This window comes from Erigeron canadensis, chromosome 5 (genome assembly GCF_010389155.1).
Source record: "Erigeron canadensis isolate Cc75 chromosome 5, C_canadensis_v1, whole genome shotgun sequence".
Classification (NCBI taxonomy): domain Eukaryota; kingdom Viridiplantae; phylum Streptophyta; class Magnoliopsida; order Asterales; family Asteraceae; genus Erigeron; species Erigeron canadensis.
Genome location: NC_057765.1, coordinates 1,654,122 through 1,681,978, shown reverse-complemented (window position 1 = coordinate 1,681,978; position 27,857 = coordinate 1,654,122). Strand labels below are relative to the sequence as shown.

The following is a 27,857-nucleotide window of genomic DNA, read 5'->3' as shown; positions in this document are numbered from 1 at the left end:
ACACCGTCATGCCACATTTACATGCTCACCTTGCACACTATCAACACATATATGGATCCATATAAGCTAAAAATCATAAAAATCATATCTATCGGGATTCTTAGGCCCCGGAGGTTCTTATGCCTCATATCATATCAACTATTGAGATTCTTAGGCGCCGGAGGTTCTTAGGCCTCATAATCACAATGCCCCACATGGGCTTATGCCGCATCAATTACCACACATGGATAAATAAACTTCAACATGATGTGGTCAACACCACACATAGACAAAAGGCTTCAACATGATGTGGTCAATTGATCCAGCATATACATAAAGGTATGCAAATATACTCACCTTCTCCGCAAGTTGGAAAATAAAGCTAAAACGATAATGCGCAACAAGCTTCAACCTATGATCATATCATAAAAATGCATAAGCTTACATTCACAACTTGACTAGCTCAACCTAGTCATTCTCAATCACTAGCCTTTTCTAAACCCAAAACCCAACCCATTTGTCATTGAGTTACTTTTATCTTTAACAATAACATTAGGTAGCTCAACCTACTATTTTCATCCACATATCAATAACTAGTAAAATTCATCTTTTCTCATTAACTAAAATTTTCACATGAACTTGTCAATTTCATAATCAAGCACATCACATAACTCAATGACAACTAGGTTAACTAAGGAATTGGGGAAAATTAACCATAATTCATATTATAGCAAAAATCCCCAAATTGGTTCACTCCATGAACCTTAATTTCAAAAGAAAGATGAACACTAAATTAGAGGAAATCAATAGTTCAACAATGGAAGACAATAAATTAGGGTTTTAAGTTCACAATTTTTTCTCCTTTTTCTCTTAAATTTTCGGCCACCACCACAACCCCCAAACCCTAACTTTTTAATTCTTGAATGAAGATTATTTGATGGTGATGATTATTATGGATGTTTTTATCCTTGAATTTGAAGGATTTTAGCTTGATTTTGAAAAGAACAAGAGGAATTACATGAAAGAAATGATGGGGGAAGAATGAAATAGAATGGAAGCATGAGTCATAACCAAAAGGGATGGCTGGCACTTCCTGGAGTGCCACGACCCATCTCTCCAAATGTGGGTATTTTACTCGCCATCCGCTAAAGTTCCAATTAAATTAACCCCATAACTAAAAACAAAATACTAGGAAATTAATTTAATGTCGAAACTATGAAAAGGGGTTAATTTCTTTTACCTTAAAATCTTGGAGTGTTACAACGTGTCAAGTGTGTATAAGTGTGTTGTACCCTATGCAGGTCCTTTTGTACAATTAACTACAATAACATGTGTGATTAGCACCGATTTTAGTTTTAAGTATGTATGTATATAATGACCACTTCATACGTGTACAATTCCTCCGTGTAGAGATGTGCACGGGTCAAAATCCGACCCGACCTGGCCCGATCCGAGATGACCTGTGACCCGTGAGAGCATGAAAAATATAACCGTGACCCGGCCTGTGAAGGTTCGGGTCAGTTCGGGCAGGTCACGGGTTTCCTTCACAATTTTTGGTTTTTGGCTTCACCCGACCCGTCCCCGTGACCTGAGAATGCACTAAAAACGTGACCTATGACCTGGACCGTTAAGGCTTCGAGCGGGTCGGTTTGGGCCGATTCTGGGTCGGTTTCGGGTGAGGCGTGGGTTTTTGGGTCTTTTGCTCATCCCTACCTCCATGTACTAAAGGGAACAACCCATGAACAAAAGTGTTCAGTCGTTTAAATTGGACCTCGCTACATTCAATCAATTATTTTTTAGCTTTTTACTTTTCAACAGCAGGTCAGAATTGTTTTAATTTTAATTTAGTTTTTTTTACAGATTAAGCAATACTGCATGAGACCACAAGTGTCTAATAAAAATGGACGATATAAACTCTGAAGTTACAAACAACGTGAAAATATAATTATCTAATCAAACTATTTATAATCAGAACAAAACATTTATAAAATAACATTAGTAATATAGCAATTATATTAATACGTTCGAAAGTTACAAGTAAAAAAATATTTTAAAAATAAGTGGGTGATGATTTGTATTGATACTAAATTATTAAAGTATCAAACTCCCGCCGGCATGAATTAGATACACCTTATGACTTATGAGTGAGTGGTTCTTGTTATTCAGTCCGTTAACTTTCTTTTTCGTCTTATATTTCTAATTGTTTTGTACGTATGTTTTTTTGTAATTACATGGTTGTTTTACTATTAAAGATCTATATTAGTATAAGAGCTATATTTATATTTGGGAAGTGATATTCGTACCATTTATTTTGATGGATGTACAACAACTATGCATTACTGGCTTGTACAGTCAGCTATATAATTTGTACATTGTCGTACATCTATCAAAAATGATGGTACGAATATCATTTCTCTTTATATCTGTATTATATCTCATATTAATATAATAACTAGATATATGTGGCCAATGATAACTTCTCTCTCTAACCTCTTCCTCTCCCTAACGGTAATAAATTTCTAGATCTAAGATCTGAATTTGTGATCCGAAGAGTGGGATTGAGATTGAGATTAAGATTGAGAGTTTGAGATCGAGATTATCCTTATCCGGTTAAGGCTTTCACTCCGGTGGATCTAACTCTATTTTTCACTTTTGGGCCGGAGGTCCCTTCCACTCCAGGGGATCTAGAAACAGCTTCTTATGTATACATCTGTATACATTTGTATACATCATACCTTCCCCATAGCCTGGCTTATGTCGGGATTGAGTACCTTGTTGTTGTTGTTGATATGGTCAATGAAGCATTGTTCACCGGTCTTGAATTTGGTTTTTTAATGACAAATTTGTAAGGTATTTCCAGTTATTTGCTGATTGTGTCTTTTACCAGTCTAACAAAAAAAAACCTAACAAATAATTAATTTTTTTATTTATAAAATATAAAATAGTTTGGAAAACTTCAATTCGTCAATAATTACAGGCGAGATAATTCCAGTCGCTTTGTAAAAATCCCGGCATGTCTCTTCACTTGACGATATTGAAAAGATATTTGCTATGATGTATGTAGTATATATCGAGTCTAGAACTAGAATATAAGGCCACTTCACCACTCTTTATTCATAAAATATTGCAAAAGAGAAAATCAAACAAAGTTTCGAAAATGAAAGTGAAATCCAACTTTTTATTTTTGTGGTATTAATCAACGCATGCCAATCTAGACTATTCGTATTTATTCTTTGACAATTTGAAGAGCAATCCATTAATTTATGTTAATATATATGTAACTTTGACTTTGACCTTAAGTCCCCTATATATATGTTTTATACGTAGTAGTCTTTTATAACACTCACATATATACCATTTCGATGGGTTCCCTTCCAATCTTGACTGTTATCGAACAGTCTCAAATATCGCCACCACCATCTACCGTCGAAGACGATAAATCGTTGCCACTGACTTTCTTCGACTTCATGTGGCTACGTCAACCGCCGGTTCACTATCTTTTCTTCTACGAACACTCGATCACCGAAACTCAATTCCTCGAGAAAATTCTTCCCGATCTTAAACAATCGTTATCAACCACTCTTCAATACTTTTACCCGTTCGCGGGTAACTTATTCGCGTATTCGTCACCCGATAAAAAACCAGAAATTCGTTACGTTGAAGGTGATTCTGTCACAGTTACATCTGCAAAATGTCACCTTGACTTCAACCAACTAACATCAAACCAACCTCGCGAATGTGATAAATTTTACCATCTTATACCGATATTAGGTGAAAGTACTAAAGCATCCGATTACATTAAAATCCCACTTTTTTCGGTCCAAGTGACATTTTTTCCAAACCATGGAATCTCTATCGGCATGACTAATCATCATGTCCTCGGTGACGCCACCACTCGGTTTTGTTTCATGAACGCGTGGACATCAATCGCCCGATCCGGTTCAACCGACTCGTTTCTAAGCAACCCGACTAATTTACCATTTTACGATAAATCTTTGGTTCAAAACCCGAAACTAGACGAAAGTTATTTAAAATTTGTCAAGGCAGAAACACTAAAAGAAGATTATCAGCCTCAAATGTTATCCGGCCCGAGTAATAATAAACTTCGTGGTACGTTCGTTTTAACTCGAAATATCATGACCGAGTTAAAAAAAACCGTACTAAAAGAACTTCCAACATTAGTATACGTATCGTCTTTCACGGTTGCGTGCGCGTATATTTGGAGTTGTCTAGCATCGACGAAAAACGTCGACGAGCAACAAATATTCGGGTTCGTTATCGATTGTAGGGCACGTTTAGATCCTCCGATTCCTACAACCTATTTTGGGAATTGTTTAAGTGGTTGTATGGCTATGGAAAATACAAATTTGTTAAAAGGAAAACAAGGATTTATAAATGGTGCTAAATTGTTTGGGGAAAGTTTGCATAAGGTTTTGACAAATAAAGATGGAATTGTGTTGGATTTATCTTTGTACGAAGATATTTTTGCTGATGGAATGTTGACAACCACTATGATCGGTGTTGCTGGAACACCGAAGCTAAAGTTTTATAATATGGATTTCGGGTGGGGGACACCGAAGAAAGTTGAAACGGTTTCGATTGATTATAATGGGTCGATATCGATGAATGCTTGTAAAGATTCGGATCAAGATCTAGAGATCGGAGTTTGCCTTCCGGATATTGAGATGGAGGCTTTTGTTCGTGTTTTTGATGATGGATTAAAAACATACATTTAGTGATACGTTATTAATTCTCGCTTTATCTCTCGATTATCAATTTCCTTTATTTCATTAATAATGCATTTAGTTCATTAATAATGCATTTTATTTCATTAATAGTGCATTAATAATAATGCTTCGGATTCTCTGTTTGATTAAAATTGGAAGTGACAAAAATTTTATACGTGGCTCGCTCGGATAAAATGTAATAACTTTATACGATTGATTGTAAAATTAAAAAAAAAACAAATAAAAATTTAGCTGCCATAGTAACTTTAAATAAAGGTTGTCAAAAACAAAAAAAAACGAATGACAATGTAATTATTTCATTTTTAAAAAATGATTAAATCAAAAATTAAAAAGCCAAAAAAATAAAATAAACAAACAGATGACAACCAATTTAGATCTATCATTGGTAAATGAATAGCGATACGACTCTTTCACGCCAATCCATGGTGAGTTTGGAATTTCTCGTACAGTAGTTGGAATCAAATTGAACACTTCAAACTGATTTTCTGCTTCCGTCTATTTTAATTCGTTTAACAAATTAATACTGCAGTATTTTATTTTAGTATCAAGGACTGTATAAGAATAATAATAGTGATACTTTATTTTATTTATATGATAACATAAAATGGGTAATGATCAATCCTCTTAAGTTATTAGCTTAAAAATCCTCTTAATTAATAAGATTGTGACATGTGAAAAATGAGGGATGAGATTAGAAAAAAGAATTAGTGATATCCACATGTCACTATCTAAAGATATTAAGAGGATTTTTAAGCTTAATTTTTAGGAATGATAAGTTATTTTTCATATAAAATATCGAATATAGACCACAACAGTGTGCCACGTTGAATTCCATGATACCTCAACAAGAAAAGGACATGTTGTATGTCTGGACTATTCTATGATATATGGTTTGATATTAACGTACCATGTTGGGCAAACGTTAGATTCAAGGTTAGCCAAACGTTAAATTCGGATATCTTCAATAAAAATGATTTTTGTTCCAAAAGCTAGTCAAAAAATTCATCAGAACTTCTTACTTAGTAAAAACTGAGAGAAAAATAAAACTCTTGAGGAAAAAGTTAAAAAATATTAAGCCAGAAAACAAATTTTCGTGACAAAAGTTCAAAAAAAAAAATATAAAGTTTTGATAAAAACTAAAAAAAAAAATAAAATTTGGTAACAAAATTTAAAAACCAGAAATTATGTAGTAAAAAACAAATAAAAGAAAACTTTCTGAAGGAGACTTAAAAAGACAAACTTATGTGAAAAAAATGTACAAAAGTTAAGAAACTTAAACGTGAAAACAAAGTTTGTTTAGCGAAAGTTTAAAAAATAAAAGTTTCGTGGCAAAAAGTAAAAGGGGAAATGTAAAAAAAAAGAGTTTTCGTAGTGAAAGTTTAAAAAGTAAAAATTTTGTAGTAAGAATAAGAAAGAAGTAACTTTTGATGGAAAAAACAAAGAAACGAAAAGTTATGTGGCAGAATGCAACTAAAGCAAAACTTTGATGGCAAAAGTTAAAAAATTTAAATTTGAAAACAAACTCCGTTAAATACCCTTTTGTAACTACCGTTAATTAACGACACAACACTTAATGGTCGTTAAAGCCGTTAATTTTTTTTGTTGTCCAATAGCTACTTGTACGTACTTCATGCATAAGGGGGTGTAATTTTAGTTAGAGTAACATCCCATGCATAAGGAGGTGTAATTTTAGCTAGAGTAACATCCCTCACATTCTAAAGTTACTTTTTATACACAAAGATCCAAAGCCTATCAACATTTTCATAATGAAGTCTAGGAATTTATATATACTCCCACTATATCTAAAAATATTAAATAAAATCATGTCGGTATTTGAACCTGAGAACTTTTTATAGTGTATTGCAAGTTCCCAAAAAACAAATTAGTGACAAATGTTTCCTTAACCAATCTATAGGAATAGCAAAGAGGAAATCCCGAATATGTGAGACTGGACAAGCATATATACAAAAGAAAAAATAAGTTAATCCTAACATCAAATAGCAAATCAAATGAAATATCAAATTATCCAAACAAATAGTTAATTTAACAAGAAGAGAAAAAATAAAAATCAAACGATAACAACAATGATATTTTAACTCCATAGAACAAAATACCTCTACAAGAAATTCAAAGAAAAGGCTATTCAAGTAAATACATCTTAATAATCGTCACAATCTACAAGATGCTAAACATTGAAACATCTTTGAAGTCATGTCGATTGACAAGGACAAACTTTATTATTTTCGTCTACAATTTTGCCAATAACTCTTTCGTCTACAATTTTGCAAATGCCTAAAACCTTTGTTGTATCTTTCGTTGCTTTTTGTCTCACTTCAGGACTCAAAATCAACTTTTCAAAAACTAAGTTTCTCGAAAGTATCCAAATAAGCTATACTTGAGGGATGACGTTAATGATGTCCCCAAGTTATCTGGGTTTTTTAAAGAAAAAAAAAAAAGTTCCTCCTTTAAAAAAAAACTGGCATTTAATTAATTTGGAAGTTTGCATGCTTCTAAATGTTCCTTTTTTATCTTTCCAAATGGGTGTTGCAAAAATGATAATTGATATGACTATATGAGTCAATAGATACACTTCGACATATTTTGATAGTTTTTCAGACAAAACGAAAATTCTGCGATCAGTTTATCTGGGTGGCAGTGGCGGATGGCCCGATGCAATGTTTTACTAGGGTCGTCACCAATTACCCCCCCCCCCCCCCCCCTTTTTTTTAACATTAAGCCTCAACTAAAATACTCCAAAGTCTAATCCAATTTAAGGAAAAAATAATTAATCTATTATTTATTTTTCCCTTTTCTTTTCGCTATGTGGGCATGTACCATTTTATGTCGTCAGCAATGTCATCTAGAAAAACATAAGGAGACCCGTATTCGGAGAGGCTGTTGTCCTTTCAAATTATCGTATTAGAATGTTTACGACGGTGCCACTGCTGGGTGGCACCAATCACTTAGATCGGTTGATGTTGTGTATATGAACATTGGATAATAGGTTAAACGTACAGACCGAGCTAAGGAAAAACATAATTTTTTTTATTATTATTATTTTTTTTTACATTAAGCCTCAACTAAAACACTAGCTAGACTCCAATCCAATTTAAGGAAAAATTATTAATCTATTATTTACTTTTCCCTTTTCTTTTCGCTACGTGGGCACCATTTTATGTCGTCAGCAATGTCATCTCGAAAAACATAATCAGACCGGTTAATGTCGAGTATATATGAACTTGTTGGGTAAATCCTTGTTGGGTAAGGTAAGGCTGACCCGTGCATATACTTTGCCACATACAGCATACTTTTTCTAAATACACTCCATGGACATGATCAACAATGTGACTTTCAAAATTAGCTAAGATCGATATTTTTAGCCTGTTTGAAAATCTGCAAAACAAAAATCAACACACACTTATCACCTTATAACGAAAAAGAGCAGAATGTAATCCACTCTCAACAAAATATAATGATAACAAAAAAAATAAGAGAGTAGAATGCTGAATGCATCCGTACAATTAAAATAGTAAATGAATGAATGTTGAATACCATTTCATAAATCATAACCAAGATCACTTCTAGGTCTTATGCGACAAACTAATACACAGAGTGTTATGAATTAAATGCATCAGGTCGGCTATATAAGGGATAACTCTTGATCGAGTGCAAACTATAATCGTTTAAACTTATATTCAACTTTCTTATTTCTTACAATCTTACATAAAGTACAAAAGTAAAACACCAGCATATACAATGCATTCATTTCATTTCATTTCATATATAAATAAAAAGGTTCACTAGCTTTTAATTATTTTCTATTATATATACATTATTAATCATCGACATACATGTGTAGAGATTTCCTTGAATCATTTTTAACTTGAGGGCTAATTAAAGTTAAAGCGATCTTGACCATTATATTAAAATTAATGGTTAAGATTGATTTGAAAATAATCATTGAATCTTGATCATTGATTTTGATTAAATGTTCAGAAATCTCCTAACTTTAAACATCAAGTTAAGATAACTTGAGGAAATCCTTACCCGACACATATATACTTTGCCCATATATAGATACCAGGCTAGAGTATTACTCGTATTACTATCGTGTAAGAAATACAGTATTACTATTACAATTACTATGGTATTACGTCAAGAAGTACATTTAGTCGGAGCAGCTTGATACGTGATCGGTGTAGATCCCAAATAAATAGTACCATTGGAAGAAAGGCAAGGTGTTTCTTCAGGAACGCCATTTTTCTCGTAGCAAGTATCGTTTAACCCTTTTACGATTTCTACAACACAATACGGAACACAAGTCACCGACTGTGAACTATCACATTGCAAGGTACCATTGACACATTGCAAGTTTTCATTTGCGTATTTCTCGCATTTATTTGCCACTGAAAAGTACTCTTTCCCAATTTTCCATCCAAGCCGAAAACCTTGTTTAGCGTCAGCTCCAAACAAGCGCACCACGGTGTATTCGGTCGCCTTTTTGATACTAGGTTCATAGAGCTTCGTCTCATCAGGATCAGGTAGTGGTAACGTCTCGCGGGGAGCAGGTTTTGGTAACTTCTTACCAAACACCCTAGCTATCTCTCCAGCTAAAGACAGTTTACGATGCACATTGCTGCATATATATATATATATATGTATATATATTAGAACAAGCTAGTGAATTTCAAAACCATTAATTGGCTGTTGTTCAAATAATCTAGCCAGCTTCAAACTTAATTTACACTCTGTCTGTTTCAGATAATCAACAAAAGCCACACAATTTAAAAAATATTTAATTACCTAATCTATCTTTTTTTATAATTCTACTCAAATCATGTACACTTTTCACTTTCACCACTTATATAATGACGGAGCCCGTACGGCTAAGACATTTGACTATCATACTCTATGACATATCAACTCGTATGACCTATCACACTTTATGACATATCACTCTCTATAACCTAGCTATCACCCACCATCTCACCGCCGCAACGCGCGGATACTTACTCTCGTTAAATTAAACACATAATAATCCTAGTATTATAACGCTTGCATTATAGGGGCCGGTGAGTTATTCTAAGCAACCTAAAAAAACTAAAGTAGGGGCCGGTGAGTTATTCTAAGCAACCTAAAAAAACTAAAGTAGGAACCATTCTCAGCAACAAGTTTTTCTTCCTTTTTTCCCATTCATTTACACATGCGAAAGTGGTCATATTTTCGTAAATATTGACCCTTTTTATTTACTTGCACATATAAAATTGACAGCTGTATACATTGTCGAAAGTATACAAGTAAACAAAAGGTTTCACTATTTACGTAAATGTCATCGTGTGACTTTCATATGTGTAAGTCAACGAAAAATAAGGAAGAAAAATGTGTGGTTGAAAATGATTCTCGTATCCTTGTTTTTTTTTAAGGGGAGGCGATCTATACACTATCCGTTTTTGACTATACATCACTAAATGTGTTTTACAGGGTTGTACTGTAACATCCTAAAATTTTTAGGCCAATGTTAATTAACCTTTATTATAGTTTTACCATTAAAATAAGTTCCTATTATTTTATTTTTGTTTAGGGGTTAATTTTGTTTTTATTTGGAAATTGGGGGTTTTCTTTATATTGAGTTAATTGCTATAATACAACTTAGGGTTCTTGGAATTTAACCAAATTAGGGGTTTCTAGTTGGCTAGCATGGAAGATTAGATGATTGTTAGTGAAAACGAAATGTGACAGATTCTGTTACTGACCTTGTCACGAGTCAAACACTGCTATACCAGACTTTTCACTTGTTGAGTCCTTAATAGAAAATGTAGTTTATTGTGTTAGCTTGAAGTGGCCACTGGAATGAGTTTAAAATGTGGAATAGAACTCGGGTTATAAGTTTTTGAAGTCAGTGTGGTCATTCTGAATTTTTAGCAAAAACAATTATGTATCAGTTTTTAGAACGAGTAAAATATACTCATACGGGTCAAATCTTGTATTGGTCACTGAAGATAAAATGTACCTAAATGTGTTAGATTGAAGTGGCCACTGGAATGAGGTCAAAATATGGTGTAGAACTAAGGTTATGGTCATTTGAAGTCAGTAAGGTCAAAACTGTTTGTAATGAAAACAACAGTAGTGTTGGATTTTAAAACGACCAGAAGTCATCTTTGAAGGACAATTCACATATTGGTCACTAAATATAAAATGTAGGTTTATGTGTCTTATAAATTTGGCCACTGAAATCAAGTAAAAAGAGTTAGTAGAACTTGAGTTACGCTCGTTTGAAGGCAGCCTAGTCAAAAATAAAAATGGGGATTTTGATATAAAAGTGAGTTTGACATTATGATGATGATATAAGAGATACAAGTTATGTGAACCAACCCAAGATTAATATAAGATTGTAAATGATGGGTTGGGTGTTGAAATGCTAGTGATTATGGCTAGACGGCCTAGTATGTGATTGATGATCCTTTATGCGTTTGTGATTTGTTGCTAGGTTGAAGCATACATATTTTGTATTCTTGCGGTCATCTTGATTTATGACTTTGGTTGTCGCGGAGGATGTGAGTATTCTTGCATACCTTTATATATGTATTGGGTTGATTACCATATGATGGTGGATTCCGTGTGTGGTAATCGATTTGGCGTTAACCCAATTTGGGGCATTGTGATTATGAGGCCTAAGAACCTCTTGATATGCGATATGATGTATGAGGCCTAAGAACCTCTTGCGAATGGGGCCTAAGAATCCCGAGATTATTGATATTGATTGTGTTGTTTTGCTTATATGGATCCATGTAATGCGTTAAAGTACAAAGGTGAACATGTAGATATGGTACGACGGTACCATAGGCTACATGTAATATTCTTTGTGCGTTGCCATCCTTCGTGTGTATAAACATATGCAAAATTATTCACTAAGATTTGTTTACCTTTTAGTTGTTTACCCTTTTTTATAGGTTGTCCTGGATATGAAAACAAAGCTAAGTAATATAAAGATTGAAGTTGAATTGTAAAGCTTGAAGCATATCATATTTGCAGTAAAATGCTAATCAAGATAAAATGTCAATATATTGAAAGATTTTTTTTTATTTGCAGAAATATGGAGAAAAAAAATTTGATTATTATGGTGCCTTTTTTTAATCAATACAACAACCGAGAAAGATGTTCAAAAAAACAACTGAGAAAGGGATAAATATAGTAACGCATGCGGATGTTTACGTTTCGGGAAAAAAAATAAATGAGACGGTGATAGAATAGTGTAAAGGTGAACTTTGGAGGGTCAAATATGTAAAGGTGAAAATTTATTGGATAAACATAAGGGTATAATAGTCTATGTATATTAAACTTCCTTGTATGTATCAAAACCAACCGTGAAGGAATCACCGGCCTAAAAGTATAGGTTAAGATCTAATATTAAATTTCATACTATATATAAAAAATGGTAGATTAATGGAAACCGTTTGATCCATGTACCGAATTGATACCCACATAACCTCCAGCAGGGATAGTGTCAAGGTAATCCAACCACTTAAATTCAATTCTGCCTCTGGCAAAATTCAAACCCAAGTTGCTCCTAAAAAGTGACAGTTTCATACTATATATGTGTGTATATATATATATGTTTTAGGTAAAATAAAACAAGTATTCAAGTACAACAAATAAAACAATAGGTTTCCCTACACTGAAGATCACCGTACATAATGAAAATCATTATGGATCAATTGCTTTGTGAATTTTCATGCATCAATTTAACCATGATCTAAGAGTCAAGATCTTGTTTTACTTTTTACTTTAATACTTTAATAAATATATATATATAGAGAGAGAGAGTATGGATATTGTAAGAACTAAATAATTGTCGAGAACTATGAGAATTATTTTGGTCCCATTTGATCAATTACATCAACGGTTAGAATATTTTGATTGCATTATATAATAATTATGAATTGAAATTAATTACAAATAAATAAGATTGTGAAAAGGGCATAATGGGAATATAAAAAATAAAAAGATAAACGCACGATGCATATTTGTGTTTTGGAAGTTGAGAAAATTGTGGAACTTGAAATTTAACTTTGAAGCTGTCAACTTTTGTTATTAATTTCAATGATTAATTAATTGATGTAAATATTTTTTATCCGACAAATATCACGAGACATATTTATATGTAAAACTTTGTATTTAAACATTTAAAAATAATTATTATTTTTTTTAATAATATAGGGGTTATGACTTATGAACATGTGATTATAATTTAAACTTGTAAACATAATTTTAAATGTCTCGTGTATGCCATGTAAAGTTGGTTAATAATTTTAAAAACCGTAAAATTTTAATTGGTACACATGTAAACGATTCTTTTATACGGTATGTATATGTGTACACGTTGTATGCACATGTGTACACGTTGTATGCACATGTGTATACGTTATATGCACTCATGTGTTACGATGTGAATGTATTTATTTTGGGATAAAAAAACATGTGTGTTTCGGTGTGCACTTGTGTTACGGTGTGAATGTGTTTTTTTTTTATCAAAAAGAACATGTGTGTCTCGGTGTGAATCTGTTCTTAACGAAAAAAGAAGTTACTTGTAGCCTATCGGTAGCTCTTAATAGGATTTGTTGTTTTACAAAATTTGGCATCTGTGATATGTTCATGCTTTGGCGATAGCTAATAATAGCAGGGAGAAATTAAGATAAATAGAATGATAGAGATAAGAATAGTTTGTTTAATCATTTTATATTCCAATTGATCGAATGTTATATACTTTAGTGATCAGTAGAAAATTGTAAAAAGATAAGGTGAATAAATTGCTAGGGTATTTTTGTCTTGTGCGTGAATGGTTGATTTTGTAACATTTACATGGTTAGTGTGATATATAACTGATAGAGCTATTAATGTGGATTTTTTTTTTAAATTAATAAATATTTAAATCATATTATCAAAATTACAATACAGTCCCTACACATATTGATGTAATATTGGTTCTCATGGTTCTCGATATTTTATTAATTTTCATTTTAACTTTTGACTATATATATATATATATAACAAAACAATTTTTGAGTGTGAGTGGTTTGCTGTAAATAAGGACTACTAATAATAGCCTTACACGTGTATGTTTTATTTTTGATTATATCACAAAACTAGAGAGATTACTCACATTAGTGATGCTTAATATATATTTCAATTTGATTTGCAAACATCCTTGCCTTTGGAGACAGAGGTCATAGGTTCGATCCTCATCTCATGCAAAGGTTGGAGGGTCTTTTCTACCATTTAGGTAGAAACTGGAAGCAGCCTCTCTACTTAGGTAGAAGTAAGGTCTGCCTACATCTTAATCTCCCCCATATACCGTTGAGGTATTGGGGCTCAAAACCCGCAGAAGATGACACTAAGCAGTTACTTACTTACTTACTAATTTGATTTGCAAAGAGTGCAGGTCCTGCCACTGAAGTCTTATATGAGTAAGATTTAATTTGCATATCTAATTGTAGGCTGACAAATGATAAATTCTTATATATAGAAAAAGTTGAAAGGATCTCTTTAAATCTTTTTATTTGTTATAAATACCTTAATATAATACGGGTAGTAAAACATGTGAGTAATCAATTAAGGCAAGTGTTTAATAAAAATTAAAAGTAATTTGTACTTTATATGAGTTTAACTGTTTAAGCATATTAACTATATCGTAATATTCTAAAAGTATATTAGAATTGATATTGGTATGTATTAATGTACTATCGTATTATATATTTAACTTCATTATATATTTAACTTCATAAAAATTGTATTCTGTTTCATTTTACTTTGTCATTTTTCATTTCATTTTTTAATTTTATATTTTTATCACCCATCTTTTGATATTTTGATATTAATGGTGTTAAATATGATACTTTTATTTCCATTTCCGTTAAGAAACGTCGAAGCGCGATGAAAATTAACTAGTTGTTTATGATATCACATAGTGTAAAGTCACCCATCATGATGAAATATGGTTCCTATTGTTTTAAAGTTCTCAATCACCTTTAGTTAGGTTAATGTATGGATAAATAATCAAATAATAACATTAAAATATAAATTAAAAAATATTACATTTTATTAATTAATTCAACATATGTTGTGATTAGAATATATAGATTATCTTTTTATATGTTACATATAATAATATCTTGTAACTTACAAATTACCACCAAATACAAATATAAGTGTGATAATGGGAATTGAGTATATATATATATACTAGGTTTTTTACCCGCACGATGTGCGGCTATTTAAAACAATTATTTAATAAAGTTTTGACTATCGTTCTAAAATAAAAAATAAAAAAAGTTTTGACTATTGTTATTAATTTTGTAATGTGAGGCTATTTAAAAGAATCATTTATCAAAGTTTTAACTAATGTTATTTATTTTGTAGCTATAAGATTAAAGATAAACATGTATTAAAATTTAATCACATAATTAAAATGATCAATAATATGATATGAATCGTTTCTTTTCAAACTTATTCATGAACATATCTTATAATCACATACACTCAACCTAAGTCCTTACAAAAATTCGTAAAAAAATCATTAAAACTCAACATATTAGTTTGATATTAATAATAATATAATAAAGAACTGTAGTCTGTAACATTAATATAATATTTAATATTGAATTATAAAGCTGTAATTGTGATTATATATACATAAGATTTGATCATTTTGATGGAAGATTTTTTCTTTTTTTAATCTAAAACTTTCTATAAATATAAAATAGGCTATAAAATATTGTTAAAAAAATATGGAGTTGCCACATGGGATAAATCCTACGTGGCAATTTTTTAGAATGACTTTTAGTTTGAAGAATGCTTTAGAAGACTTGTTTAACTACTCTTTTAATAGATATATATATATATATATATGATAGAGAGCTTGCATTCAAAAAAAAGAAAGAACATAGTAAAAAAAGTTCTCCAGCCTTTGCATGATATGAAAATTAAAACTATGACTTCTGTTTTCAAAACCAGAGTGTTTACCACTGATCTAACCATGTTTCTTTATTGACAACCTCATATCACTTTTACCAATATATAGGATAAAATTAAGGTTTTATAAATCTAATCAATATGTTAAAATCATGATATAACTATAATTTCAATGTTTATATTTTAACACTTAGTCAAGAGTAAATTATTTATTAATGATACGTGAAACTTATGAAACAAATTACAATTTTAAACCTTATCGGCATCCTACTACTATTACTTCGCATTCTAATACTATTATTGTTTATGTTATTATTTTTTACTCGACCTGACTGTTTACGGTGTAGGGTATAATTTGTTCTCTTATTACTTGGTTTTTCGGGATCTCCACCCCCAACTAACAGCTCACAGTTTCGACCCCCAAAACCGGTTGGTGAGGCCGATAGAATTGAACGTTGGGGTTGTGATGTATGCGTGGATGTGTTCGTTTTTTGTTTTTGTTTTTTTTTTTTTTAATTGGAGCGTGTCAAATTTTTATGTTCAATTAGAAAGAAAAAATAATTGGCAAAAAGAAGAACCACCTCTTACAAATGGTTACAAACCGGTACATTTTGGTTTGTTTTGGTTCTAGAAAATGCTACATGGCCAAATGAGGAACCACACCATAGTTTTCGACTCGACTCGAAATCTTAATTTTTGACTCATGAATCAAAACGTGACTTGAATCGTAAGAGTCAGGATATTTAATAATATATATATATTTCTATAATTATATACAAGTATTTATTGTATAAATAAAGAATTTTATTTATATATTAAGTTAAAGATAAAAAAATTTTAAAAATTAAAAAAATAATAAATTATTTTGTGACTCGTGACTCTAAACACGACTCAGACCAACTCGTACAACAAAAACGAGTCATGTTACAAGTCAGGGCAAATCCGAGTCATCCACCGAGTCGGCTCGGTTTTACCTTGTTTTGACTCGATTCATACGAGTTGACTCATGACTCGTACGAGTTTAACGACTATGAACCACACCCTTTCACCCTTGTATTTTTCCCATATATCTTAACCAAGATTTCGAGTCTAAGGGCTCAAGGGCCTCTTAAGCTTTCATCTCGGATTTCGAGTCAAAGTCTCGAGGGCCCTTTAAACACTGATCTGAGACTCGTCATAAAAGAAAATTAATTTATTAAAAGTGGCTCATTTATCTCACATGTGACATCAAATTGTTATCAGTATAATATACGGATATTATACGAGTAACTAGTATATATAATACGTGATACAGGATAAAAGCTATCGTACCTCACTTGAGGGATGTCGTCATATGCATATGATGAACATACTAGAAAAACGGTTACGAGGAAGAAAACTTTTGATTTCATGACAGAGAAAGCCATTGCAACAAAACAGGTAAAGAGAAATGAAGTATATATTGATGGAGTATATTGAATATATGAAGGTGGAATCGAGTTTTATAAAAATAAAGTTATCTTATCACGTACGTATATGCTACTTATTTGTTTATTATAGTATGGGGTTAAGTGCGTCGAAATGTAACTAACTATATATGACCAAATGTCTATAGTGGGAACCAACTATCAGATTGGATATTGTGTGTCAATACCATAGTAAAAATGTTCAAATCATGAACCAACCAATTAAAAACCTACACGTGACGGCTCAAATGGGTTGTCACGTATGTCATATTAGATGATTTGGATCGACAATTTATCAAGTTGTTAACATACAATGTCCAAAACCTAAATTCGTTTTTACTATAGACATTTTGTTATAGTTAGTTACATTGCACGGTACTTAACCCTATAATATAATACTCAGGTTTCATATGTAGTCGCAATTAATTTCCTGGGTGTTTCTACACCAATTTCCCGACATTTTTAAACATAGTGCCAACTCTCTATCGAGACCAAATCAAAATTGATGTGACCTATTTTCTTCTTTAATTTGCGATTTATAACATAAATAGTCAAAAGTTGTTGTTTGCGTCAGGTCACAGGTGTATCCGTAGTTGGTCGGCAGTTTGTAATTCTATTATGTCTTTTCACATGGTTTTTTTACGACCAAGTTGTTAGTTAATTGGTACTTTGGTGCAAATCTTTTGTTTTCGTCGATATATTATTGTATAGTTTTTTTTAAAAAAAAAAAAAATATTATTCTAGCTATAGTTACGTGTGAAACAATTATCGATAACTGATGTACGAGATCTAAAAAAAATATAGCTATATTATTGGTACTGATGTACCGTATTGGACAAACAACAAAACACAAATCATCATCTTATATTATACAGTATATAATACCAGGTTCGATCCTATGCAAATTCTGAAATATTACTAACATGTGACACACTGATATTAAATATATGAACCAAATTATGAAAACAACAAAGAGAAGTTCTTCAAAGTCGACTTTGACTTGCGATCAACGTTGACTTGCTTATGAAGAAAAGATTCCTCTATGACAATGGACTCGTGACATCCATGTCCTGAGTCGTCAAATGAGCCACGTTAATAACTATTTCTCACTGGTCAAGTTTTGACGAAAGACGAGTTCTTTGACTTGACTCGGAGGTGGCTTACATCAAGAAAGTCCTTGGTAAAGAAGAGCGCATAACAAATTGTTTCTAGTTTCTTTGCCTGTTAGAATGGGCTAAAGTTGATATATTGGGTTGTGGAAGGTCCATCCCATATTCCAATGCTTTGCTATATCTTGAATTCTTGATTAATTACATTTTAATCGATCACAAAATCACACCCTATTACTTACTAATGCTAAACAACCAAGATTAAAACATCGTACTCCAGTTAATTCAGGTATACTACTTGATAATAATGATTAAACACCGGATTAATCACCCATCGTTATTGTATAAATCTCTTCTTACTCTTACTGAGACCACGTCTAGTCGCTAAAGCCATATTTATAAACCAAACGTGATTTATTTGGTTTCTTGCTTGTATTTTTGGGTTGCTTCTTGTAGCTAGTTTGATTAATCTCCGGATCGATCGATTAGGTTCCGAATTAAAAGTAAGAACATCCACAAGTCAACATGAAGTTTCATCAATGTTTGTACACCGGATTAGGTTAAGAGATTTGGGGGTGTTTGATGGATTGGACGACGATTCCTTATTGGTAGGAGTCTTCCTCCCTTGTACGCCGGTTTGAATGTATTTAGATCTCTTAGGGTTTTTCCCGTGGATCTTGTATATGCTTTTAGGGTTTTTCCCGTGGTAGGCATAATGATAATGATTTACGGTTTTCCCCCTTTTATAATGGTTTTTTGTGGAGAAAAAGTCTCCAACGCGTTTCTTATCTTTGATAACGATCTCCCTTATTTAAGGAAGTGATATGATCGTATCTTTTCGTGTTTATCTTCTTTTTCCCGGGCTATGTGATACCCTGGGTAACCTCTTAGTATTCCTAGGGTGAAGCTCTATCCTGGGTGACGATGGATACATCATCCATCAATAAAGCATAACCTTACTAAAAAGAACAAAGTGTGCGTTGGTCCAAAGTGTGCGTTTATTATTTATAATGCTTGTTAAGTGAAGATTCATTCCACTAAAAGCCATTGAATGGGTTTATCTGCATCCAATACCTCGATTAATCATCAATATATCATATAGCTCCCTTTATTTTTTGGAAAATGATTTTCGTGATAAATATACCACACAATATATTTTTAAAACATTCTACACAACCCATTAAAACATATGTGTGATAGATTTTTTAATATTTGTGGTACAAATATTATTTCGCTTATTTTTTACTTGATGAGTTTAATCATTATATTTAATCAATTAAGTCAATAAAATAAGGTTTCCTTTTGGTTTAATAAACAAACATACAGGCAAGGTCATGTGACTATGACTAAGACCTCCATATGCCTTACAAACCAATTTATACTCATTTGTCAACCTGCACCGAATGTTAACCACGTATTCAAACAATGTCATCGACCTACATATGCCACAAACCCATGAAGGCATGAACTATCTTATCTATATCTATATCTATATTTATCCCTACATTATATAAATCTCACTTCAAAATTTGTTAGTTATTGCCTATGTGGCATACTCAAAAATGCAAGAAAGCCCAAAAATCATTACAATATTGCTCCTTGAAAGTTCTACAGATTAGTTACTTTTATAAGAAGTTCAAATTTTCGAAAACGGATTAGTTATGCTTTCAAGAAGTTCAAATTTTCGAAAATTTGAATATGTAACCGTTCGTGTATTGCTTGTGACGGTTACTTCCTTGCATGTCTATGTCTATATAAGGCCACTTCCATTCAGTTTTAAGGCATTTCAAAACGTAAACACATAACAGATCAATTTTAGCATGACTTCACTAAACCATGTTTCAATTAGAAATTTGCGTCCAAATAATAAGCCATGCCCAATAACGGTTAGAATTTGCGGCTATGGAAGCAACCTCTATATAGAGATGTTAATAACAATAGTAGTATTGAGATGATCCTAATGGACGAACATGTAAGTATTCATTGTTTGTGAATTTTTCTTTTTTGATTAGATTATTTTTTAACATAACTTTCTTTCGAATTTATAACTAGCTTTTTAACATTCTAATGTATAAACATTTTTCATTTTGACAGTTTGATAAAGTGGTTGTTGTTGCAACAATCAGTTTTATTCCAACCGACCAGTTATGGTATTCAATGGAATGTGTGAACTATTCTCAAGAAGTTTAGTTGGCCGATCTCTACATGGATGCAGTCGACATTATTGATGCTTTAAGGGACATCAAAATGTGGATTTGTTGTTCATGTAACAAGGAAGGAGTTCTCATCAATCCTAGGTATATATTTATATTTCATATTATAACTCTATAATCATTAAGTTGTTTGATAAATATGTATCTCTGTTTTTTTTTTTTTTGTAGGTTTAATGTGCAAGTTAGGATTGTAGATGCCACTGGTGCTATTGGAGTTAAAATGAATGATCAACAAATTTCAAATCTTATACAAAAAACAACCTATCAAATTTGTGATGAAAATTATGAGGTATATCTGGTTTATTTTAGTGCTAAATAAGACTTTTCTATGCATTTTAAGTCATTAATTTTTTTTAAAATGGTTATTATTTGTAATAGGAGTACATTTACTTCGCTACATGCATGCTTGAACTGGTGTTAAAAAAATTATTTAAGGTTATAACACCGTCACGTGGGTCTATATATTAAAGTGGGGGAAAATTCATAATACCTATCACATCCAGGTAACCAACATAATCCTTCTTATATGCGTCTACTATGGGCAATCCATTTTATAATTTCTCTCCGGCATGCAATGTACGTGTTTTAAGCCCTCGTGTATCATTAATAAATCCCAAGGTATATATAGCATTCTTCTTCTTTAAATTAATCAACTCATAAGAATATTTTTATTATGTCCAACTCAGTTATATTTATTCATTGATACAATCTTAAAATAAAATTTAAGAAAAATTATTTAGAGTTGTCCGTGCATCACACGGGCTCTAAGCACTAGTACCTATACTATATTATAAAGCAGATTTTCCCTAGATTTTCAACATTGAACTTAAAATTTTCAATATTGATTTTAAGTATTTCCCAAAATGTCTTTCCTATCTATTCTATATTTATCTAAAATAACTATAATAACCTTTCTCATTCCTCAAATCTCAACCAATCATCTTTTTTCTCTCTCCTCCATAAATTATTTATTCCTCCAATTCATTCAAAATCTTTTATCTCAAAAACCGTACATCGATGAATTATAAAAATTGTATGGGTGCTCTTAAAATTTCATGCTCTTTCATTAGAGATGTCATTCGATATACTTTCGACAAATTTTTAAATCCGAGGACGGAGCTCGTACGGCTAAGGCATTTGACTATCATACTCTATGACATATCAACTCCTATAACCTATCATACTCTATGACCTAGGTATCACCCCACCATTTCACCGCCGCAACGCACGGGTACTTGCTCTTGTTATGAAAATACATGAAATCAAGATTAACCATCACAAATTCTTTTATTAACCACAATATACGTTCAAAACAATATATAAGCTCGATATGAAATAAGCAGAACTCCTTGCGATTAAAAAAGCTTTCATTCACTCAAATTAGTACTTTTTCAGTGAACCCTTTCGTTGTGGTCAACAAAAAGTATATAAAAAGTTTAGCTTTTGGCAAAACTTTTTGAATAATCGAACTCAATGATAAAGGCCAACCTCTAAAATGCAACATTTGTATACCAGAAGAATGTGGTAGCGTGTCATGTATGACTGTATGAGGTATCAAGCTGGAAACTTTCCTAGGTAAAAATATTGCCGAGGTGTCTAAGGAAATAGTTGGAAATGATATGATAGGAAGGCCACATAAAACTTGGTCAAAAGATTAATCATTCCCGGATATTCAAATAGGAAAAAATCTGTTTTTTACCCAAGCCTGACTCGTTTTGATAGCTACTATATAAAGCATCAACCTTATTTTTCTATTTCTTAATGCATTTAAATTGTCATTTAACATTCAATACACTTATTACCTAACTTTAACTTAATTTCCTTATATTTAGTGATTAATCTACAAGCGAGTGGTATCTCACTGATAGCTCGGACCCCCGGCTCTGAAAAGGTCTCCGTTTTCCTCATCGGCCCTTGCCATTTGCCAAAACAATAAATATCCATATTGTACAAACTTTATAATGCATGTTTTGTTATGGATAACTAAATATAGTTGGAGGTTTATCACTTTTCATGTTTACTAATGCCTAAAATTGCTTATATTCGATACATGGAGTCGCTCCTTCGCGAAAAAAACAAAATATATGTCATCAAAAAATTGCTATATAAAATAATATTGACAATCGCGTCGGAAAAACTATTATTTGAGCACCTTGTTTTGTACAAAAATCCAAAAAGATAAATGTTACTCAACGTCTTGAAATGCTAACTTTTTTCAAAAAAAACTTACCAATGTTCTAAGGTGAAATTTATTAGCTAGTATCAAATTTTGTGATTCCAAATTAAACATCACAATTATAAAATTGCTTTCCAACAAACAACTATATCTTAGATTCTCACAAATACATCGATCAACGCAATTAAAATCATACTTAAAACATTTAGTTTTTGTAAAACTGTATACAACGTTATTCTTGTAAAGAATTATGTGTTAGGGTCGGTTGTGTTTGTCTTGGAATATCGGCACACTTTGGATGTGATTTTATGATTTCATGAACCAACCATGTGATATTAAGGCAAAATTAATAATTAATAAGGACATGAACTTCATGACAATGACTTTGAGACTTTGAGTCTCGCATAAGCTATATGAGTATGAAATCATACATATTTAAGTTCCACATATTTTCCATTGATTTCAACAGAAAAACAAATGTCCATTAAATATTCAACATCAAACAATTTATTCACGTATTCATCTCTAAAAAATCTTAATGTATATATGGAGAAATTGTTTTAATAAAACAAATATTAAAGTAAAACAAAAATGATAAAATTTTTATATAGAATAATGATTAAAAAAAATAAAATTAATACATAAAGATTCATATGAAAACACGAGAATATAAAATTGATGCACAAGTATATCTATCTATCTAAAATATAATTAAAAGAGGGGGTTGGGGGTACACTTGGCACCTCTAATCTATCTTCTTGAGTCTAATCATCCCTCCTTATTAATCCTCTAATTTTTTAATATTAATCTAAATTAATTTACAATTTTTGGTTTTTCATCACCAATTTACACTTTAACCTCAATCAAAATAATTAATTTACACTTTTTGGTTTCCTATCACCAATTTACACTTTAATCCAATTTAAAAATAATTAACTTACACTTTTTGATTTTCTATCACCAATTTACATTTTAACCCCCTAATTTACCTTCTTGAGTCTAATTCTTCTTCCTTATTAATCCTCTAATTTTTTAATATTAATCTAAATTAATTTACAATTTTTGTTTTTTCATCACCAATTTACACTTTAACCCCAATCTAAAATAATTAATTTACATTTTTTGGTTCTCATCACCAATTTACACTTTAATCCAATTTAAAAATAATTACCTTACACTTTTTGATTTTTCATCACCAATTTACACTTTAACCCAATTTAAAAATAATTAATTATACTTTTTGATTTTCCATCACCAATTTACACTTAAAATAATTAAATTACACTTTTTGATTTTCTATCACCAATTTACAATTTCACCCAATTTAAAGATATATAAATTTACACTTTTCGGTTTTATTGGTAATCTATAATATAACTCACGTACGATTACAAAAAAAGAAGTTACGCTCAACTACAAAAGGGTTTTTCTTTTTATATACTTTGCACATAATTAATCATTACGTATTATTATTTTTTAACATTGAATTATTATGTTATTGTTATTATTAATTCTTTAATATTAGTTTGTTGTCCATTATAGGTTCGATATGTCTTTTTCTTCAACAACAAAAAATATGATCACATTAGTTCATCTTGAAGATCTTAAGCCAACACATGTTAACCATCACTTACGACTCCGTGTTGTGCATGTATGGACTGTTTCAGAGTAGAACAACCAGAAGAAAATCAAAACATTCGAGATGGTTTTAGTTGATGAATTGGTATGTATTTTTTAAATTATATAGTATACACTTTTAGAATATAAGAAACTGTAAAAATTTTATTTAACTAAAGTTGGAAAAAAAAGGGTAAATTGGAATCAATATTTATATAGAGTTAATTTTTGTATGTTTTTCTTTAGTTTTCGCATTGATTAAGTTGTGATATGACTTAACTAATCTAAATATTATATATTAAAATTTGTATTTATAACCAATATTAACTATTAGGATTTACGATTATATCTTTCTATAACCTTTTAAATATAAAGTCTAAATTTGCTATGAGTAGGTTCCCAAGTACTTTAATATATTGACTTTGATTATTTTGATATCGTTTTAAAAGTAGCTCATTAATGGTATATACTTAAGATTTACAATTATATTTTTCTATAAGCTTTTAAATAAAAAGTCGAATTTTGCTATAAGTAAGATTATGATTATTTTAATATATCGACTATGATTATTTTGAATCTGTTTTGAAACTAGCTCATTAATGGTGTTATTTTTTAGCCGCTGTTATTCTAGCAGGGAAAAATGCTACATATTGAGATGGTGTTGAATGTTTTAGTATGATTATTTAGCATGGTGGATAATTCATCATTTTAGTTTGTGTATGACAGATATACTTCGGATCTTATGAAAAACATGATATCAAATTTAAATAATACTTTTAGATAAAACCCTTTGATCCACGTTTATTTAAGCTTTAACACAACAGGAGATGGTTTTGCAAGGTTTTTGGCTCGACTATTTTTTTTATCAAGAATTTTTTTCTCCTATCTTTCTTGCATTAGCCGATAAAATCATTTGATCGACGTATGAAATGTCCTTGGTTGGGTCCCCTTTTTATCTAGAATAATTTCCTGGATCTGTATGCAAAAATGTTTATTCGATTCCTATTGTTCATTTGTTTGGGATATATTTTTTAAAATTGGATTAAATATATAGAAACACATTAAGAGAACTTATCAGCTCTTTCCATTTTTTTTTTGCTATTTGCAGGGCATTACCATACATGGCTCGGTCAATGGTGAATGGACGGAAAATTAGGAGTATTTTGATCGATTGAGTATCTTGTAAATTTCCAACTTGATTTCGGTACATCTATTTAGTATTTTGATCGATTGATTTTTAGTTAAGGGAATTTATTTTACTTTTTTTTGGGTTCTATTTTTTAGCCTTTCCGTAAAGTCAATGACTATTCGTCGTGATTACTTTGACATCAAAGAGTTATTTTATATAAACCTAATCTAAAAGCTGGATATATTAAAAGTATTGCATTCATTTAATAATAAGTTAATAACCATATGTATGCTTAAATACTTAAAATTCATGAAAAATTATCCATAACAAATCACCCACGAATAGCTGAATATAATTTTCTAATTACAAACGACATAAATAATTTGCGATTCCATCACTTTCTATCTGTATGTACGAGAGTTAATGCACTACGTACAACTTGGTAGAAGTTACTTTTTCCCAGGTTCGGTGAAATATGGACAAATAATTCAGATGGAAACAGCAAAAAAGCATATTCAAACAAAAACGTCTTAACATAAAATAATTCAATTAACTCAACCTTTAATTTTCTTAATGTTAGTCAACCAGACCTTCATTTCCATCCTTAAAGGTTATGCAACTCAACTAGATAAAAATCTAATGATTACTATAAGCTAGTTTAAGCTTCCAATTCAATCTTAATAAGAAAAATGAATTTAAGATTTACACCGTCATAGAGTTATTTGGAAATAATGAAATATGTCAATAAAATTTGAAATAAAAAAACCTGACGGAATATTTTTTGTTTTTATAGATTTAAATGATGGACGGAATGAAAATTATTTTATCACCTCGAAGGAATGAAGATTCTGCCGTATCAAGAAATAGTTAAATTCTAACGATATTGAAATTGCTTCAGCTTTAAACAATCATACACACTAAAAATAAAATTCATTCTAATTTATCAAATTTCATTTAAACTATGGTAGCATTTGTTTAGGACTTAATATACTAAGTCATGACTTAATCAAAGATACTTAATCCATTAAGTCATCAAACGTGTTTGTTTTTTGACTTAATAAACAAAAAAACAACCGTATTGACTTAACCCATACAGACATTATATATCCATTCAGTCACTTATCAATTCAGTCACTTAATGGTCTAAAAAACAAACAGGCTCATATGTACCAAGACCTTAGTCAATAATATAAGGAAAATGCTAAACAAAGCCCTTATGGCTTCACTTAATGTGCATAAAAAGATTGTACATTTCCATATTAAAAGATCACTCCTAAATTTTATGGTAAATGTACAACTAATTAATGCACCTAATAGAACGCCCTTAGGGCTTCGTTTAACAAAACCCTTAATATAATTTTAATTTAGAATTTTTTAAGTCATCTAGCTATTTATAAGAAACTTTAAAATCTGCCTAACTTTAAAAAGAAACTTACTATTTATAGGCAATTTTGAAAGTAAGTTTTCTGTAATATATATACCAAGTTAGTAGTATTTTTCAAATTTAATTCCAAAGCATATTCTCACAAACTCTCTCTACACCAATGGAAAATCGTTTCAAATTACAAATCTCTAAAATCCTACAATCCACCTTCAATTCCTGCCGGCCAAAAGACACTTCCGACGTCTCCGACCACCACTCATTCATCCCAGAAACCCGCCGTCACCGCCGTCTCATTGATCTCTTCTCACCTAAACCTCAACCACATTCATCTTCTTCCATTATACCCAAACCCCATCTCGTACAAACCCAATTTCCGGCGATCCCAGATCGCCGGCGACAATACTCTGTTTCCCCTGCTTCTCAATTTCATGAAAAAACATCAAAAAGAGACCGGAAAAAGAAACCCCATTATCGAAAAAGAAGAAATAGTGCAAGCTTTTCATCAATTACAGATAATTATTACCATAGCTGGTGGAGTAGTGAAGATGATGATGATAATCAAAGTGAAACTAAAACAACAAATACTCTGTTTTCCCGGCGATCGGGTTCTTCAGATTCCGGCAATGTGGTGGCATTGAATGGATTTGCTGTGGCGAAAGATACAAATGATCCATACGAAGATTTTAGGGTCTCAATGGTGGACATGATTGTTGAAAAAGGAATATTTGGTGTTGAAGAGCTTGAAAATTTGGTTGAGTGTTTTATTTCGTTGAATTCGGAAGAACATCATAAGGTTATTTTTGAGGTTTTCGCCGAGATTTGGGAGTCAATGCTTTTGGATTTGTATAACAGAGGAACCCAATCCCAGCATAAGCGAGGGACATAGAATGAATGATCATAATACTTGTTTGTTTTGTTCTAAATTTGGTTATTATGTTTGTTGTAATACAGAAAACAATACATACTAAAGCATGTCGAAGATGGTATGATTATTATACTATAGTTTATAGTTAGTTATATACTTTTATATATATATATGATCTAATTAAAGTGAAACAATCTAAAACAGTTGGGTCAACATGACCCAAC

The 27,857-nt window shown here is 31.2% G+C and overlaps 2 protein-coding genes across 2 annotated transcripts; both read left to right on the top strand.

Moving 5' to 3' along the window:
- Nucleotides 1–3,314: 3,314 nt before the first annotated feature.
- Nucleotides 3,315–4,858, top strand: LOC122600364 (malonyl-coenzyme A:anthocyanin 3-O-glucoside-6''-O-malonyltransferase-like). Its single transcript, XM_043773072.1, has one exon. The coding sequence runs from the start codon at nucleotides 3,342–3,344 to the stop codon at nucleotides 4,713–4,715; it is 1,374 nt and encodes a 457-aa protein (XP_043629007.1). The 5' UTR covers nucleotides 3,315–3,341; the 3' UTR covers nucleotides 4,716–4,858.
- A 22,058-nt stretch (nucleotides 4,859–26,916) lies between these two features.
- LOC122599464 (transcription repressor OFP8-like) lies at nucleotides 26,917–27,654 on the top strand. The gene has a single exon (XM_043771980.1). The coding sequence runs from the start codon at nucleotides 26,929–26,931 to the stop codon at nucleotides 27,652–27,654; it is 726 nt and encodes a 241-aa protein (XP_043627915.1). The 5' UTR covers nucleotides 26,917–26,928.
- Nucleotides 27,655–27,857: the final 203 nt, after the last annotated feature.

Coding starts and splice junctions, on each gene's coding strand:
- LOC122599464 (XM_043771980.1), top strand. CDS start 26,929: ATGGAAAATCGTTTCAAATTACAAATCTCTAAAATCCTACAATCCACC.
- LOC122600364 (XM_043773072.1), top strand. CDS start 3,342: ATGGGTTCCCTTCCAATCTTGACTGTTATCGAACAGTCTCAAATATCG.